The 20,442-nt window shown below is 40.0% G+C and overlaps 1 protein-coding gene across 2 annotated transcripts; it reads right to left on the minus strand.

Annotated features, from left to right (window-relative positions):
- Nucleotides 1-13,916: 13,916 nt before the first annotated feature.
- On the minus strand, nt 13,917-18,477 carry LOC104595984 (putative pentatricopeptide repeat-containing protein At3g25970). Of its 2 annotated transcripts, XM_088895535.1 has the most exons (3): nt 17,777-18,475; nt 16,022-16,071; nt 13,917-15,946 (listed from the first exon to the last, which is right to left on the minus strand). In XM_088895535.1, the coding sequence occupies exons 1-3, from the start codon at nt 17,909-17,911 to the stop codon at nt 15,484-15,486; spliced, it is 648 nt and encodes a 215-aa protein (XP_088751661.1). In that variant the 5' UTR covers nt 17,912-18,475; the 3' UTR covers nt 13,917-15,483. The 2 variants fall into 2 exon arrangements, with proteins under 2 accessions (XP_088751661.1, XP_088751660.1); XM_088895534.1 differs by having other exon boundaries at nt 13,917-16,071; nt 17,777-18,477.
- Between the last annotated feature and the right edge of the window lie 1,965 nt (nt 18,478-20,442).

Below are 20,442 nucleotides of genomic sequence, written 5' to 3' on the forward strand. Positions count from 1 at the left end.
ACTCAAGGAGGTGGAGGTAGATTGATCAGGGCAGTTTTCAGTTAAGTCTTTCTAACTAGGTTGGATTGGTGAACCAGATCTGTATTTTCCTTCAAAGGAGATTTGGGACACAATGCAGAGAGAAAAAGAATGCAAAAGGGGCCTTCATAGTGCTCTATGAATCTTTTGGCAATGTAAGGAAACAACTAATCTATTTCCCTGAAGGAAGGAGTAAGGTTGAAAGGAAATATTATTCATGGTTCGGCATCAGTCTTTCGATCGTGAGAAAGAAGTTCAGAGGAAGCTCAACAATATTGGTTTAAAAATGAAGCCCCAAAGATCTGAGAAGGAAGAAGAATGTTGTCTAATTGGGGAGTTCCTTCACTTGAAGCTGTGCCAACAGCAAATCTGAATGGTAAAGGAAAGTTAGTTGCAAGTGATGGGAAAGAAGATCGGGAGGATAAATTGATGGTTGAGGCTAAGGAAATTATAAGATATTGGAAATTTTGAAGAAAGTTGCGGACGCTATTATTAAAAGTTTGAAGCTGAAGGGCATGTTGACAATCACTCCATATGAAAAGTGTAAACACCGCTTGATTTGCAAGAGAATAAGGTAGAGGTGAATTGGAGGTCATTCAGACTGAATATGGCGTTGTTACGATTTTCAGATGGTGCCCTTTCTCCAATTTGGAGAAAAAAAAAAGATTACTCAAAAGATGGTGTAACCGTGAGGATAATTGGGTTGTCCTTTCACCTCTGGAAGTAAGATGTGTTTGAGTCAAGTGCTTCAACTGTGGTGGATTTTTTTTGTTTTTTTTGAAGAAAAAAGAGAAATTTTCATTAAAATAAAAAGGAATAAGTACAGCATAAGGTGATAAGATATCACCACAAGCATGAAAGCAATCCCAATAAACCCACAAAGGCCTAGCAAAACCACAGATTACACCCATGATAAACCCAATCAAAACCTAGAGAAGATTAGAGAACAGGCCCAATACAAGTCTTTATCTGCATAAGGCCCAAGCCTTTCTGAAGCCCACATCAATCTTCATCTGTAAGTGCATCCTCTTGGATTGAGTAATCCTCATCCCAAACCTTGCTCCCCTGAGTATAAGCTTTGTTTTTCTCTTTCTCTTCCTTTTTCTTCTTTCAAATTTCTCAAAGGCCCTCCTGGAAAATTCCTTACCACCCCAAAAAACAGGCCCAAGCTTTTCCCAACCATAACCTCTCTATCAACTAATTTCTGGATAGTCATACCACTTGAGTCTTCTCCAACAACGTCAGTATCCTGCGGCAGCTGGATCCCACTAGATTCAGAATCAACACCACTCGCCTTGTTTTCCTGTTGTTTCTTCATAGTAAGAGGAGGCAGTGACTGAACTTGCACAGTCACCCCCCTCTAACCAGAATCAGTAGTTCCATTACCTCTCACTCTCTTCCTTCTGTATACCCACTTGTATTTTTTTTGTAGATCCTGCACCTGCCAATCCTAGTTTTAGTCTTGAAAAGATTTTTTTTTTGATAAATGAACTTTTTATTAATTTGGAAATATTAAAACATACAAGCAGCCCTTGGAGAGGCGCAAGCTGCAATCTCTCCACTAAAGAAGAAAACAAAAGTAATAAGTTACAGTTGTGCCCAAAACAAAGCTTCCCTAGCTGCCCCTTGCTTGGCTAGACAGTCCGCCATAGCATTTGCTGATCTCCCCACCCATTGTATTCTTAGGTCCATGTTTCTTGTCAGAACCTTAAACTTTTTAATTTCATTCCTGAAGCACCAAACTACTGACTCTGGGTTCTGCAACCAGCTTATTACAACCTTTGAGTCACTTTCAACTATTAGCTGGTTCACCCCTAATTGAGCTGCAAACTGTACACCTTGCAGGGCAGCAAACATTTGTGCTCTAGTAGAGTCTCCCACTCCTATAGGACCTGAGAAGATAAGTATCACATTCCCGACTTCATTCCTCAATACCCCACCTAACCCAGAAGGACCTGGGTTTCCTAGATTGCTTCCGTCAAAATTCAACTTCAAGAAGCCTGCAGGAGGTGATGACCAGCTTGTTCTCACTTTAATCTTGGAAAAGGAACAACTTTCCACTGCTGACCAATTCCTCCAAATGTCATTAAAGGAGAATTGGTGGAACAAATCCAATGATTTCAGCCAATGAATCACCCTAACCAAGACGCAATCCTTTATCTCTTGAAGGTTCCTTGTCCAAAAAAGTTCTAGCATTCCTTTCATCCCAGATTGTCCATATCAATGCAGCTCTTGCCATATCAATGCATTTTGGGGTATGCGCCTCACCCAGGTCCAAGGTGTACCCCTTTCAAAAGGCACACACCTGGTGCGCCTTGCGCCTCAGCCCAAGCATGCGTCTTTTTAAAATTTTGCGCTTTTTGTTGTTTTTTGAGTTGAACGGCTGGGCCGGGGGCTCTACCCTGGACCCCCGACCACGCCCCTCGAGGCAAGCCGAACAGTCTATGTTAGGGTCTGAAATTCTTATTTCTCACATAAAAAATAATGATTTTATAAGCCTTTTAAGAAGATATTTTAGTGCAATGAATGAATGAAAATATTTCGTTACTTGCTAATGTTGTTCATTCATTCATTGCACTAGAAAATCTCCTCAAAAGGCAATGAAAGTTATAAAATCATTATTTTTTATATGAGAAATAAGAATTTCAGACCCTAACATAGACTTGTTCGAGCTTGCCTCGAGGGGCGTGGTACAAAGGTGACTCATAGAGTCAAGAATGCAATATACTTCACATTAGCTACTTGAAGCAAAGCAATTAAGGAGAAAAAGTGATTGTGGGTTTTACATGCTTAAAAATGCTTTATATGCTTGCTTTTATTTTTAAATTTTCATTTGAATACAGTTTACATGTTATGTTTATGTATTTTAATTTTAGGTATTAGTCTTTTTAAAACATTTATTTTAAATTTTAAGTTTATATTTTTTATAAACATTATGTTTAATATTTTTTGCATTTTTTTAATTTTTTTGGCAATTTTTTTGAATTTTCTGACTTTTTTATTTTTTAGCTTTTTTTTGTAATTTTGCGTCTTTCTTAAAAAGGCACGTGCCTTGCCTTGTGCCTTGCGCCTCAGGCGCAAATTGGCCCTTGCGCTTTTAAAACACTGGCTCTTGCACACCTCCACATGATTTTACCCCTTTTCTGTTGCCAAACAAAAGTAGATGGATCAAAAGGCATTCTTAAATCTGCTGGCAAGTTCCAACTGCTCCCAAACAAAGAGAATAAATTAAATGAGCAAGTTCATTCTTAAATCCCATTACTCTGCAGTAAATGAGCAATAAATTAACAAATGATAGCAGTCCTCACTCTGAGATCTGCACAGGATGCACCAGTTGCGGGAAATACAGAGAAGAGGTCTTCCCTTTTGTAGATTATCCAAGGTATTTACTTTCCCATAGTACACTTCCCAACAGAGCGCCAAAATCTTAGGGGGAACAGGTCTGCACCAAACTTTTTTTTTTTTTTGATTTGCAGGTATGCGCCAAACTTCCTTAACCGGGAAAGCCTGCTGAGGATTAGAACAGCAAAGGGATTTGAAAAAAGAAGCACACGAGAAAGATCCTTCCCATCGAGGTATCTAAATTCTTTATTCAGGTTCAAAGGGGTTCAAACAAACTTCCTCAAGAAAGCAGAGTAAACTGACTAAGCACCCAACCTCCTCATCCCTTAAGCCTCTACGGAACCCAAAATCCCAAGTAGGAGCCCAAGGGGTTTCCAATGAGGACCAAAATTTGGAAACAACCTCTTTTTTGGGACATGAACTATATTGTCACATGAACTATCTTCCTCATTACGTGGTTTCTTGTTGATTACCCCATTCCTATGATCCTCCTTATTCACTTCCAGATTGCTCCTTCAACCCAAATCAACACCCAGCCTTCCAATCTCGACCTCCTCAAAATACAGACCATCTTCTACATTTCTTTCAGCATGTTCTCCAGTAATCCCATCACTCATCACCATCTGAAACATCCTTTCCTTCAACCTCGCCTTCAATTTCTAACTCAGCACCGGCACTAAAATTCCTATCCAAACCAGTCTCCTCCTCCCCTTCCGGCCACTCTGTTTCAGCAAAGACTAAACCCTCTGAAGTCCAAACATGGTGAAACTTGAATTTCAGACTCAAGCCTGGTCTCTGAAGACATCGTACTTACTCCCCCAAGCTCGGAAGATTCCCAAATCCTATCAGAATCAGACCCCCCCCCACTGATCTGAGATAATGGAGAGTCATCAAGAGTCGCCCCTGAACCACCAATGATCCTCTTCTTGTTGCTTTTGTCAAACTTGGCAATCACTCAAATCCACCTCTCTTCGTTTCTTTTTCTAGCCTCCCTTGTTCCTTCATTTCTTTTCAACTTTGATTTGATAGGTCCTAACAACTTTATCTTGTCAACTTTCCTTTTCCTGCAGCGAAAATCCTTCCTGCCAATATGCAAACCAACGTTGAGTTCTTGATCACCACATGCCTCTCCTAATGGGTGAGACGAGAAACTCATGCAAGAGCCCAGCTCTTCGGTAACCATAGGAGCACTTGCATCACAAACCTTGGGAACAACCTCGAGATTTTGAAGAGAATCTTCGGTAACCATAAGAGCACTTGCATCTCAGAGTCATCGGAGATCCCACCTGCTGAAGAATTCCTGGATCTCAACCACAGGGGCATCCTGTTCTTCCTGAAACAATGCAATTCTATTTCCTTTCCACCAGGTTCGACGGGTGACTTGGTAGCAATCAAAGAGTTGGACATTCCACAGGCTTCCTATGGAGGTAGTGAAAAATAGAAAGGAAATGAAATGGTAGCTGTAGGCAAAAAGGAAGATGAAAGAGACTAGAAAGGGAAGAAGGGGAGACATGGAGTGGGCTTTGGCGGAGGAAGAGGGTCTAAGAGTTGCAACAAAGAAGATTTTGAGAAGGGAGGAAGCTAGAGAAGAGGGAGAGGAGGAGGGCCATGAGAGAGAAATTGCTAAGAAAGGGGTGGAGGGGGGGGGGGGGGGGTAAGAGGAGAAGAGGGGTCTAGAATTAGAAATGAAAGAGAGAGTGGTGGGGATGCAAGAAGGAAGGTGGGTGAGACTTGCATTGAGTAGGTGCTAGGTCAGCAGGATTTGGAAAAGGCAATTGTGAAAGGCAAAGGAGGGATCCAGGATTAGAAGATGATGGAGGGTCAGAAGTTGATAGAGGAGGAGGGCAAACTAAAATGGATGAGGTAATCACGAGAGGGGTTAAAGAGTGCAAAAAATGGGATGACGTTAGAGTGTATAAGCAGTAAAAAAAGTTACAAAACCCAGCCCCCAAAAGGTTGGTAGAGATGAGGAGTTTGAGTCTAAGTCTGAATCAGGGAAAGAGAGTAAGGAGGAGGTTTATATTTGTTGAAGTTTGACCTGCCATAGAATTCTGTCTTGTTCGTTGACTGTAGAGTAAAGTAGACAGCAAGAAGTAGGAGAGGAAAGAAGAAAAGAGAGAAGAGAGAAAAGAGAGAAAGGCTGGTTCGAATTAGGGAAAAAAGTTAATCCCTTGATTCGGCCAGACCTATTATTATATTATTGACTTATTGAAAAAGACTTGAGTGCCCTTCTTTAAGTAAGAGGCACTCGAACTAACATAACAGTACACATCAGCATTCTCAACAAGTACAAAGACTGAAATACCCCTTCACTAACACCACTAACACTCCCCCTCAAGCTGGTGAGTATATATCATATAATCCCAGCTTGTTACATATGTAGTCCACTCTCCCCCGACTCAAGCCTTTTGTAAACAAGTCTGCCCACTGGTTTCCCGTACTAACATATGCAGTTTCTATCACCCCATTCAGCACCTTCTCTCTCACAAAATGACAGTCAACTTCGATGTGCTTGGTTCTTTCATGAAACACTGGATTGGAAGAGATATGAACCGCTGCCTGATTGTCACAGTAGAGCTTCATTGGAGTACTGATGTCATATCCTATCTCCTGTAGAAGGTTCCTCAGCCACACTAGTTCACAAGCAGTATGTGCCATGGCCCTATATTCCGCTTCTGCACTGCTTCTTGCCACAACTGTTTGCTTCTTACTTTTCCATGTTACCAGGTTACCCCCCAGAAAGGTGCAATAGCCTGTGGTAGATCGTCTATCAGACATAGAACCTGCCCAATCAGCATCGGTGTATCCTTCTACTACCAGTTTTCCACCACTTCTGTACAGCAAACCACGACCAGGAGCTCCTTTCAGATACCTCACAATCCTTAGCACTGCATTCCAATGTGGGACCAAAGGTTTCTGCATGAACTGACTCACCACACTAACCGCAAATGAAATATCTGGCCGAGTAATGGTTAGATAGTTTAGTTTGCCTACAAGTCGTCGGTATCTGCCAGGCTCTTCAAACACTTCACCTATATCACTGCTCAGCCTCGTATTTGTTTCCATAGGTGTCTCAGCCGGTTTAGTACCCAACAATCCTGTTTCTTCCAGTAAATCAAGCACATATTTCCTCTGGCACAAATTAATGCCATGCTTAGATCTTGCTACCTCTATGCCCAAAAAGTATTTCAACTTGCCAAGGTCCTTTGTCTGAAAGTGTTCCTGTAGGAATGCCTTCAATCTGTCAATGCCCATTTTATCATTCCCAGTCACAACGATATCATCCACATACACCACCAATATTATTTTACCTGCCGAAGAGTCAAGACTGAAGACAGAGTGATCAACTTGGCACTGTTTCAGACCAAACTTCTTGACCACCTCACTGAACCTACCAAACCATGCTCGAGGGGACTGTTTAAGTCCATAAATAGCCTTCTTAAGTCTACATACCTTACCATCCTCCCCCTGAGCAACAAACCCAGGTGGTTGCTCCATGTAGACCTCCTCGAGCAAATCCCCATGCAAAAAGGCATTTTTGATATCGAGCTGATGGAGAGGCCAACCAGACATAGCTGCAAGGGAGATGACGACACGAACTGATCCTATCTTAGCAACCGGGGAGAACGTCTCCGTGTAGTCAATGCCATAGGTTTGGGAGTACCCTTTGGCAACCAGCCGCGCCTTCAGGCGCTCAACACGACCATCTGGCAAGTACTTAACACTATACACCCACTTACAACCGACAGCCTGCTTCCCAGGAGGAAGAGCGGTGAGATCCCAAGTGTGATTATGATGCAAAGCAGAGAGCTCTTCTTCCATAGCACGGCACCACTCTGGAGAGGTAAGGGCTTCCTGGACATCCTTAGGAACAACCACGGAGGATAACAAAGATATGAACTGGCGATGGGGAACGGAGAGGTGGGTAAGTGAAACAAAATTGGAAATAGGGTGAAGGGTGCAAGTACGCTTACCTTTCCGTAAGGCAATAGGAAGATCTAGGTCGGAGGCTGGTGTCGAAGCTGGAGCTGGATCTGTCGACGGTGATGAAGCTGGAGGAGCTGCAGCCGGTACACGTGGGCGATGTGTATACACGTGACGGATGGGTGGACGGTCAACCAATGGTGGCACCGGAGGCAAGGACGTAGGCATGACTGGAACCAAAGGAGGTGGATCAGCCACAGGAAGAGGAAGAGGAGGTGGTGATGTGGGGGAAGCAGCAGCACCGGACCCCACGAAGAACGGAGTAGACTCAAAGAATGTAACATCAGCACATACCAAGGAACGACGAGAACTAGGATGATAACACTTGTACCCTTTCTGAGTTCGGGAATAACCAAGGAAGATACACTTCAGGGAACGTGCATCTAACTTGTCAGTCCCGGGACTCAGATTATGAACGAAGCAGACACACCCAAATACCCGAGGAGAAAGCGGAAACGGAGACATGTTGGGGAATAAGACACTAAAAGGAGAACGACCATCAAGGATAGACGTGGGCATCCGATTAATTAAGAAACAAGAGGTGAGCATTGCATCGCTCCAAAAAGTTTTGGGAACATTCATGTGGTGCATGAGGGAGCGTGCCGTTTCTACAAGATGGCGGTTCTTTCTCTCAGCAACCCCATTTTGTTGCGGAGTATAGGTACATGAAGTTTGGTGTATAATCCCATGGTGGTCCAAGTATTCTCGAAAAGATGAGGACAAGTATTCACGACCATTATCAGAACGGAAAATTTTGATGTGAACACCAAATTGATTGCGGATCTCAGCATAAAATTTCTGGAAGATGGAAAATAATTCACTTCTTTCTTTCATTAAATAGAGCCACGTCATTCTTGAACAGTCATCAACAAAAATAACAAAATATCGGTATCCATTATATGACATCACTTTATAAGGACCCCAAACATCTGAATGAATTAAAGAAAAAAGACTCGACACACGGTTATCGACCCTAGAACGAAAGGGAACACGATGGTGTTTCCCAAATTGACAAGACTCACAATCTAAAACAGAAAGTTGACTCAATGAAGGGACTAAGGACTGCAACACTTTCAGCGAAGGATGACCAAATCTACAGTGCCACTGGAGAGGAGAAATGGATGACTGAAGAGCCGTTGACGTTCGTCCACCACCATCAAGATAATACAGTCCACCGGCTTCATGCCCTCCACCAATCTTCATCCCCGTCTTGAGATCCTGAAAAACACACATAGAAGGGTAAAAAGTGATGGAGCACTTAAGTGACTTGGTCAGCTTACTAACAGACATAAGATTAAATGGAAGCTTAGGTACATATAAAACAGAGGATAGGGATACAGGGTCTAGGTCAACATTACCAACACCACAGATAGATGACGTGGAGCCATTAGCAAGGGTAACAGATTGTGATGTTGAGCAATGAGTGAGAGATGAAAACACACCTGGAGTTCCCGTCATGTGATCGGAGGCTCCAGAGTCAATAATCCAGGGGTTGGGTGTGGATGCCAAACAAGCCATACCTGAGTGTGCAAAGGAAGCTGTGTTCTGCTGCGACTTGGATTGAACAAACCTCTCATACTCATCACGAGGAACACTCACCATCTCCTTGCCTGGACCATCTGAGGGAGTAGAAGGCATCGGGTCAGCTGACCGTTTCTCCTGTGTAGGGCTGAAACTGGTGTCACTAGTCATGGCATGGTTGGCCCACGTCGAGGGAGGACCATGTAAGTCATAGCAGTAGTTAATGGTATGTCCATCCAAACCACAGTGAGTACACTTCCATGGACCCGAGCCACGTCCTCTACCACGAGCTCCCCCTGAATCTCTGCCTCCAGTACGACCACCACCACGGATGTGTGTAGATCCACCACTACCACTCCTGCCAGGCTGGGTTCCTCGAGTCCCACTTCTGCCACCTCGGCCTCTTGACACTGCAAATGCTGATTTATCGGAGACATTAGAGTCCATAGATCCAATGGAAGCCCTCCGAAGACGAGCAAACACCTCCTCTAAAGATGGAAGAGCAGATCCCCCTAGTATCTGGGCTCGTACTGGTTCATACTCAGACTTCAGCCCCACCAGAAACCGTGTTACATCAAGCTGCTCTCGCTGTTGCTGTTGAACTTTGACATCTGAAGTGAGAGGATGATAGACATTTAACTCATTACGGATATTCCTCACATTGGCATAGTACTCCTCAAGGCTCTGATTTCCCTGTTGCAGATTGAAGTATTCCTGATACAGTTGATATACCCTAGTGGTATTATCCTGACCTGAATACAGTTTCTTGGCATGATCCCACACCTCTTTGGCTGTGTCAAGAAACATGAAGTTCACACTGATTTTGGGTTCCATACTGTTCCACAACCATGTAATGATCTGTGCATCTTCCTGTTCCCAGTCTTCATACTCCTGAGAATTAGCGGGGGGTTTCTCCTCTCTTATATGCTTCACTTTCTTCTTCGCCTTCAGAAAAACCTCTACAGACTTGGCCCAAGGGACATAATTCTCTCCATTCAGTTTAATGGAGGTCATTTGGACATTCAGGTAGTCAGTAGATATCATGACACTAGGTTTACTATCACTGTTATCTGCCATTGCCGAACTCCCTTAATTCTGAGCACTGAATTAGGAGCACTACACACTGCACACTACACACAGACACTTCATCGAAATCTGCACACTGATTTCAACAGCTGAGAACTGCAACACCACAAACCCTACTCACCGAAGTCTGTACACTGATTTCAGCAGTATTAAATGTTGAAAACTACAACACCACAACCCCTACTCACCGAGGTCTACACACTGATTTCAGCGATATCAAAAGCTGAAAACCACACTTGTAACACCACCAACATTAATCCACAACTATAGGAAGCTTCACCATTAAGTAGACACTATTGCCATTCGAATCACACACAAACCAGAATAAACCCTAGCATAAACCCTAGCATACTGCAATCTGAGAACCCATCATGCGAACTGTACTACACCTCTCATGTATTCCATAACAAAAAAAATATAAAAAAAAACTTTACCTCATCGCCTGAAGGCCAACCATACGAAGGGCTGAGACACCACTGCACCACACGTACCAGCCCTAACTAGGGCTTAGAAACCACAGCAACCAATCACCAACGACACAATCGGAGGCATAGAGACCTCCTAGGGAAGAGGGCGATCACTCCTTTTCAGCCCTTTTCCCAGTCTCCAACTCACAACTGAGAACCCCAAGTGAAACCCTAATTCGAATGCGCAGAAGGCAGAATTCTAGCAAGTCTGATTTGGTGAACCTAGCTCTGATACCATGTTGAAGTTTGACCTGCCATAGAATTCTGTCTTGTTCGTTGACTGTAGAGTAAAGTAGACAGCAAGAAGTAGGAGAGGAAAGAAGAAAAGAGAGAAGAGAGAAAAGAGAGAAAGGCTGGTTCGAATTAGGGAAAAAAGTTAATCCCTTGATTCGGCCAGACCTATTATTATATTATTGACTTATTGAAAAAGACTTGAGTGCCCTTCTTTAAGTAAGAGGCACTCGAACTAACATAACAGTACACATCAGCATTCTCAACAAGTACAAAGACTGAAATACCCCTTCACTAACACCACTAACAATATTGATGACTTACCTGGTCAAGAAGTTGATCAATAATATTGACAAAGTAGTAAACTTTGGGTTTATACTTTGTTGGTGGGGAAGAATTCGCGAGGAAAGCATTTAGAAAGATGGAGGAAGGGAGCAAGGGGGGAGAGAAACTACATAAATCAGTAGATGGTCTTATGTATGACAATATAAAGATCGAAGATATGGCGATCCCAGCCAGAGGGTGTTGACAGTGATAATGTTAAAGAGGGGGGGGGGGAAGAATGTAGAGAAAATGATGGAATTAAGAGAGGGGAAAGGATGGTTCTGGGATTTTGAAGGAATCTGACAACAGTCTTAATTCAATTAGACGTTTTAAAAGTCAAAACTCAAAAGAATGAGCATCAGATTCAGGTTTCAAAGGTACTTGCTAGGCAAAGGAGGGCCTGTTTGGGGCAGGTCCTAACAAGGTGGTGAAAAAATCCAAAAGGCCATCTAAAAGAAGCAAAGGTGACATCACTAAATAACTAAAGTTACAAAGTAAGGCAGTTACGTTCGTGTGGTATGGGTATGGGTCGGTGCTTCTCGATTGTGGAGATTTTCTCTTGGTGTAGTTTGGGGCTTTTCGAGTTTTGAGCTCAGGTAGGCTATTTGTATTTTATCTGTTTTTGTCAAGGGTGGGGTAATGTTATAAGGGTAGTTTGGATGAAGGGCCTGAGTATGTGTTGGTGAGTGGTAGGTACTATGTGGTTAGGGTTGATTTTAGTGGGGTTGTTCTTTCTATCAGGTGATTGCTTAAAAATGTCAAATTTTTGGTGTGGGTGACAGCATGGGGGAACAAGCAAGTGTTTGACCAAGGAGATGATTGCTAAGAAGGGAGTAGGGTGAGTTGACCCTCCACGCCCTCTATGGAACTTGGAGACTGAATCTTTGAATGATTTATTTCTTTTTTGTGAGTATTACAGAATTTGGCTTACTTCTGTAAGGTGATTCCTTTGTATTGGTGTTGTCCAGCTTTGGTCAAGAGTCTCCTGGCAGGTTTGCTAGGCAGCAGTGCCTTTAGCAGTTATGTGGACCATTTGGCAGAAGAGGAAAGGTAGGATATTTGAACACAAGGCAAATCCTGAGGGAGGTGTTTTTTTTTTTTATCAGCAGGTGGTAATTAATATTTTGGTAGAACTAATCAAAAGCTGCATATCCACTCTCAAATACTTTAGAGGAGAGAAATTTTCTTCATCTTTCTTGAGAATAGACTTTTTTGAGGGTCCCTAGTGAATGTGTATAATTTACAGAAATTCTTTGTAGAAAGGGCAATGTATACTTTTTGTTATTAATAAAGTACAATGATACTTCACCTTTTAAAAAAAAAAATACTACTGTTGAGTGACGTCAACCATTATCAACCAGCCCCTTAAATGGGCAATGACTCAAGCCACATGACAACTACCGAAGTCATTAGTGATAACAGAAGTATACCTACCAAAAACACAAAATAAAATAAGAAGCTTGACACAAAAGACACAGCATCATTCCAAACAAGGAAAGCAAATGAAACAAAATGCAAATCACCTGGAAGTTTTGGCACACCAAGCCTTTCACAGAACTCATCACAGAAGTGGTTGCAGTTTTTTGATAACAGGTCATATGAATCTCCAGGCCACTCTCTGCTGAGTTCCCGCAGAATCTGGTTTACCTTGAATATTGAAAAATTAGTATTCCCAAGGACAATGCATTCACGATATGTATACATCGGATTCTTACTGGAAGGGCAACTAAAAACTCCACTGCCTTGTTCACAGAAACCAAATGACCATTCCTCATCTCCATAAACCTGTCAAACAAAGTATGGCAAACTATTATCTGATTTACAAGTAAATTGACAGCAATATAATTTGATTTTATAGCCTACTTCACTACCATAGAAAAATAGGGCATCACAAAAGCATCCAACTGGCTGATTAGAAAGGAATTGAAAAAAATGAAGCACAAAAGCAAGATGAATCACTATTTGAAAATGAATGAGCAAGGTACGCTTGAAAAATGTACAGAACATGAAAATAAATTATTGGGAAAAAAGTCATAAGCTGTCCCAAAACATGAGCAAACATGCTTGATGATTTGGTAAAAGAGAAATGCAAGGTTACATTGATCTACTTGCTTTCACAGAAACAAATTGCCTTGAACATTGCTGATCTGGCTTGTCGTGTTTTAGCATTTAACAAAAAAACTGAAAACATATCGGTCCCCAGAAAATTTACAAAAACTGCATGTTCAACTATTCAAGGCATGGTACATAACATGATGAGAAGCTCACCGCAGCCTTAGCATACTTCCTCATGCAACCTATGGTTAAAGGCATGGATTTATGAAATACCCATAAGGCATAGTTCATTTTTCGATAAACGAGGGCAGGTAAGTTGGTCAGTGCGAGAGCTGACCAACTCACCCGCATTTGTGTTTCAATAATTAGTGGGTCCCGCAAAAGAGAACAATCCCCAAGTGGCTCAGTTAACTGGATAAGTATTACTCTCTGCCCACCTAGGTAAATAAGTTTCCCATCCATGGGGAAAATTGCTAACACATGATGAGACAACATTGCTCCTTCAATAATGACACTCTTATGGATAAAACGGTCATTGTTTAACTTTACTTAGGAAACAAAAAAAACACTAATAAGTGCACTTACCAGTGTTTCCCAAGAAACATTTGTGCGGATAAGTGCATTTACCCAGGTAAATGACTTCTCAAAAAACGAACTAGGCCTAAATAATTTCTACATGTCTGTCCAAATTTCATGTCAACATGTCAAATTTTATAAGAATATATGGAATTTTTCACCTTGTCTATACTTGCTCAGTTCACAATAAGGTGAAGAAGTATTGTCATCAATTTAACAATCAGGTGGATAACAGCCTGAAAATTGGATTTTTGTACCTAGGGGCTCAGAGAACCATATATAGTTGAAAGTGACATTGAGAAACCACCAAATGCAAGAACCAAGAAAGAGAAATCTTGTTCAATGAACAAAATTTCAAAATAATCCCATTATATTACCTCAGAGGAGTTTAGAGCAATCACAAAACTATATGAACCAACCATGTTACCCATGACTCACTACATCAAAAATCCATTCAGTGTTGCTTTAAATAAAAGCTCCATCTTCATTTGAACTATGATTCCACCATATTTGTTTATTTAATATATATAATTTCAAGTAAATTTCTTCACTCTCAGGATGCAACTTATCCTCTGCAAAAAAGGAATGTACATTTCCCTTCACTTGAATCCAACTAGATCCAGGCTCCTTACTAACAATTTTATCTTTCATCACCCTTCTCATTTTACCAACATCACTCCACATACCAGATGATGCATAAATATTTGAGAGAAGCACATAAGTAGAGTCATCTTCAGGTTGTAGTGCAAGAAGCTCCTGCGCTGCAACTTTCCCAAGCTCAACAATGTTGCAGGATGACAGAAGAATCTGCCACACCCGAGCATCAGGTTTAACAGGCATTTGATCAATACTCTTTGCTTCTTCAAGGTAACCAACTCAACCAAGCAAGTCAATTATGCAAGCATGGTGCTCTAGACATGGAGTTATGCCATGACACAGAAACATGGAGTTTAAGTGGAAATATTGCCTCTTTAACTAGCCCCGTATGACAGCATGAACATAGAACTTCAGAGCTAGAGAATGCATACTCATTAAGCATAGAAAACCTCACAAGAATAGCCGTGCTGAGCATATTCCAACAAAGTCATCCTGGTTAATCCCCAACTTCAGAGCTAGAGAATGCATACTCCTTCCTTGTTCTAATACTGTTAAAGCACCACAACCTTTAAGGATCGGGCTGAAAGTGATGCAATCTCCTCCAAGATCGACCTTCCATGTTTTGTTGAACAATTTCAGCACATCCACATGGAAACCAGAACGAACAAATGCACCTACCATTGCATTTAGATGAACCACATCTATTTCATTAATATCAGCAAATACCTGCTTTAATCCACCAATCAGATTGTACCTTTCATAGGCCACTATGAGACCAGTCACCATGGAATCATCTGATGCAAACCCAACTTGATTATTTGGGAATGAACTTGCATAGCTTGCTGTGGTGCATCCAAGTTGGACATTACTTCAAGAACGCTGGTCAGAGTAAATTTGGTTGGTTCTACAGAAAAAATATCTCATCTGAGAATACATTTCTAGAGCCATACCTGCTAATCCATTCTCAGTGTACTACACTGCAATCAAAGAATTCCAAGAAACAGAATCCTGGAAAAGAATTTCATCAAAAACACGCTTAGCATCCTCCATTTGCCAACACTTTCCATACATGTAAATCAATGAATTGTTAACAGGGAGTACCAGAGAATATGCTGCCTTATAACAAAAGGCTTTTTCCCAGGCTTCAATAACCGTGAGCTTCCAATTAAAGATAAAACACTAGTGATGGTATATTCATTAATTTCCATATGGCTTGAGCACAAATATATAAATAATTCCAAAGGTTCATAAATCTCATCAAACAACTTAATTCCATCAAATATTACTTCCACATCTGCAATACATGCTCATTACTGAATTGCTCATAGGAGTAAAAGTACCAGATAAGAAACCAATCTTGATACTGAAGCCCTGGATATGTTCCTCTCTCTGATAAGAGTGCTCCAAGAATACTAGCCGAGCACAAATGATTGAAATCAGTTCCCAACATCCTCATTTCCATGAAAACCTCCCAAGACTTTCCAGGTTCTCCATTCAAAACATACCCAGAGATCATAGTTGCCCATATTACAGAACCAATGACAAAAGATTCCCCAAAGCATTTTTCTGCAGAAGCAAGGTCTCCAGATCCTGAATAGTTGTCAACTAGGCCACTGATTACAAAAGCACCAGATACAAATCCTGTCTTAATGGCAACCCCATGGGCTATCTCATTTTCTTGGGAATCATTGCAATCCTTTAATACAGAGCTCATGGTGAAAATGTCAGGCTTGAGACCAGAGCATCTCAAGCAATCAAAGAGACAGAAAGCAGGTTCGCTCTGCTTTGCTCTTCCAGATATCAACACATTCCATAACCACAACAAGATCCAGCATTTCCATGAGAATGTTATAGGCACCTTGGAAGTCACCTAATTTTGAGAAAATGATTAACAAAAGAGCTAGCAAGAAATATATTGAAGGAGATTCCAGATTTGAAGAAGAGGGAGAAAATCTGTTGAGTGATCCAAATGTCAAGAAGAGGGCTGGCAGTTTTGAGTGCTTGCAAGCAAGGTTCAAAGTATCGATATGCTACTGTGTATCGGCAGTATCGTATCGGTACTTAGAAACACACGAAACACTTTTTTTTTAGTTTTTTTTCAAATCTTGGTTTTTTGGAAGCTAAAAATAGGTTTTTTATTAAAAAAAAAGGTGAGGTTCCCGAAACACCTGTAAGGGGGTGTATCTTTTTCAAAAGATACGATATGATACGCCCCATACGGGGCGTATCATATCGATACTTTGAACCTTGCTTGCAAGTAGAGGCTGCAGATAACTAAAGCTTTGATATAGATTGTAGATTCATTTAGAACAAAGATTGGATGGAAAAATGAATGTTTGAGCCAGTTCATCCATGATGGTGGTTTGGTAGCAGGAAACAAACGAAGCTGAAAGAACTTTCTGGGAGATGTGCTAAGGAACCATTTTAATTGGCACATTTGAGGTTGGGTAGCAACTCAAGTTATTGATCAGGTTTTAGTTGGAAGCCCTTATAACAGCTAAAGACAATCACTCCAATGGCTTTTATCACTTGTATTTAGCTTGAAGCCTTGAACCTTGGCATGCAATTCAAGGAAAGAAACTAAGTATGATTGAAGACTCGGATGGTTTTACCTCAAAGGAAAAAAAAAAATGAATATGCTATTACATAGTTTCCCTAACAAGGGTAACATGATTCTGCAGGATTGTAAACGTGCAAATAAGTTTGTGATTGATTTCAAAAATTTACCAAAGTAGACATCCATATTCAAAACTTTAAACACAAAGCACAATGAAAGAGAGAACGGTAAAGAAGAAACAAAAATGTATAATGCTTCAAGTTAGTCAGGTTATTCAAACTGTTGAGAAACATATTCAGATAACTAAATAAGAGGGAGAGTAACTTTACCTCTCGGAATTGACCATGGTAAAACATATAGTTAAGTAAATGATCGTTTTATAGATTTCCAATTCTTATGACATTCATTGATGCTGAATATAAATTAATTTCTTAATCCAGGAACCAGTTACTTTTGAAACATCAAATAAACAAAGCACAGGTGGATGATTATTCTTCGAATGGTTTAATTATCAGCCTAACGGTTACACACTTGTGAATAACTTTGAGAGAACCAAAAAAAAAAATTTGAGTTCCTTCCATACCATCAAGAAGCTATTTACTAGCAGAACCAAGCGCTCTGAAGATAGTAGATTTTCCTTTCAAAAAAAAGCATAGGATAGAAAACATATTACTAAGACAGGCAATCCATCTTGGGTCAATGAAAAATTATCGTGCATTCTAATTTTCTCCATGAATACCGTAATTTTGGAATCTACACACACTTGAATGATTTGTCAGAATCAGAAACTCCGAGAGAAGGCCAAAAAGAAAAGTACAAGCCATGGCATCTAAATTCAAACCCTAGATCCCGGCTTCAATAACCAACATTGCACCAATCCAAACAAAAGAACCCTAAATAAAAAGTAAAATCTAACCATACGGTATAAGGAAGCGTAGATTGTGACCCAACCGGCCAAACAGAACCAACTGATTAACTGAATAGAAAGGAATAATGGAAAGGGGGGAGAAAAACCGACCTGGACAGCGCTGTGGAAAATCCCTCCCAAACCGATACCGTCCTTGAAGATCTTGTTAATCTGAACAATGGTATTATTCGTTTTTGCAGAACCGCTGTTGGTGACGTCGTAGACATGGAGGATGACCTCCGTCATCTTTACAGTTCTTTGTCTGTTACTCTCCTTTTGGATAAATTCAGAGACCCTAAAACCTCTCTTATCTGTCTCTCTTCCTCTGTCTAATAAGTGATCTATCTGGCTCGCTGTGTCTTCCCACTTCGTTCAACCTTTCCTTCGCTTTATTCAAAATCAAATCAAAATGGCCAATACCTGTCCACCATCACCGTCTGCTCGTTTCTTTTGCGCTGTCTCTGTGATTTTACTCGAAGAAAATTTTCTTCCAATAATTTTTCTAGTTTCAGAAACCCTCGATGCTGTACGGATATGGTAAATGGGGGTGTCCGTTTTTTTTTTTTTTTTTTTTTTTTGCAGCAAACGGGTTTTTAAAATGACTCCCGGTTTTAGATGGAAATTATGGAAAACTTGGCATCATTCCGATCCATGATTTCCATCTCAATATTCTCAGAGACGAGAGCAGGAAAGCGATAGTAATGGCCAATGGGTGGGAAGTGGGAAGTGGGAAACCACTTACCCCAGTCACCCAGCAAATTTATATGGAGGGACAAGGCCCACTGGTGCCCTCGGCACACCCATAATTAACCGAGCCACCTCCAACTTTGTTCGGACAAGTGGAGCCTAATGATGGATTGTTAAATAGAGGATGATCCCGCACCAAGATAGGGGCTACAATTATGATAATTTTTGTAGTGACAAATACCCCTGACATTTCATTTTTTATAATGCTGTGTTTGGAAATGATATAAATAAATGTGGATGTAGATATGTAGAGTGTAAAATAGTTCATATAAATTGTAAAATTGGGTTAGTTTTGCACTCACAAATTTACTTTCTTACTAAACAGAATTTTAGTTGTAATTGATGCGAACATGAATTTCAATAAAGTATATGCTTTTTTTTTTCAAAAGTCCACTTGAATGCAAATTTATTTATTTTTTACTGATGTACTTTACCCTGAACCAGGATTTACACTCCATTTGCATTGTTTCCAAACACAGCCTAAGGTAAATTATCTAAAACTCACCATGAGTTTTCAACATTTCTCTTAAACTCGTCATAACTTTTCAAAATGTCCAAAGAACCCCATGTCAGTGAACTTTTATTTTTCAAAACTCACCATCCGTTAAAGAGCCATCCATATTTATTGACAAAAGTTGTCTATGTTAGCATAAATGCAATTTTCATGACCAAACTGCCCCTGAATGACAAGTCATTCTTTTTTATGACTAAAATGTCCTTAACCGCCAACTTTCTTATACATTTAGTGTAAAACATCGAAAATTGCAAAAAAAAAAGGAAATAATAAAAAAATAAATAAAAGTATAAAAGGGAGGGTAGATGGTAATCTACTAACACCATTAGTATTTTTAACGCCAAATTACTAACATGGGGTTCCCTGGACATTTTGAAAAGTTATGGTGAGTTTAAGAGAAATGCTTAAAAATCATGGTGAGTTTTGGACAATTTCCCTTTTGATAAAGACCCTAAACTTTTACTTTGTGACAAATACCTCCATCAATTATAATCCCATTTTGGATTCAATATTCAAACGAAATGGTATATATATATATATATATATATATATATATATTCATTTATTGAAGAAAGGAATGAGTAATTTTTATATTTTAAGATGAAGAGAGACATTCATGTAAGTAAAATGAATCAAGAATTTTTTGTTTAACTTTTCTTTTTCTATGCTAGTGAAATGAGCTTTGTTATTTTAGTTGGTTTTGTTCCTAGAAAACAGAGGTATTTTTTGTCAACTAAGGTTTAAGAGAAAATGAATATAAAGAGAGAATAAGGAAAGTTTGGGTGGGCATTTTGGTAATTTAATGCATTCTATCACCTAACTTAACAATCAAGGGATATTTGTTGCAAGTTAAAGTTTGGGGGTCTTTGTTACTGACCCCCTAGTACAAGGGTTTTATTGTAATTTATCCTTCTTTTATTCATATGTTCTAATAAGATTTATTTGACACCCATTTTCTATGTTGTAAATTTAAGTTATTAATTTATTTGATATTTTTTATATATAAGTTTGTTATTTAATTTAAGAGATTACATCAAATTTTATTTCCAAATAATAACCCATTTTATCGATCATGCATTATTTGAAATGAGTTTTTTTTTTTTCTTTTTAGTGGAGATAACTACCACTAACACTTTTGAGGGTGGAGGTAACTTTCATTTGAAGCTCATACTTGTTATTGAGTGAGTAGACACATGTCTGAGGAATGAAGCTTTTGTTTGAAAATGGGAGTAACCATTTTTTAGATGCTCATTCTCAATAGAATAATATGCCATTTGTTTGAGGGAGAAGTTCTCTAGCTTAGATAGATGAATGCAACATTACTTTTTTTTTTATAAAATGGATGCAACATTATTAGACAAATCCAACATAAGAGTTTATATTAAATAAGGCTAATTTTGTGAATTGAAGGAAAAAAAGGCTCTCAACCTCAAGTAGTGAGTAACACGTGCAATTCCCTTACTCCTTTCTCATATGCAATAATTAGCCATAAGAGGGGTGGACATGAATCAAACTT

The sequence above is a fragment of the Nelumbo nucifera genome, chromosome 1 (assembly GCF_055504915.1).
Source record: "Nelumbo nucifera cultivar China Antique chromosome 1, China Antique-T2T, whole genome shotgun sequence".
Taxonomy (NCBI): Eukaryota; Viridiplantae; Streptophyta; class Magnoliopsida; order Proteales; family Nelumbonaceae; genus Nelumbo; species Nelumbo nucifera.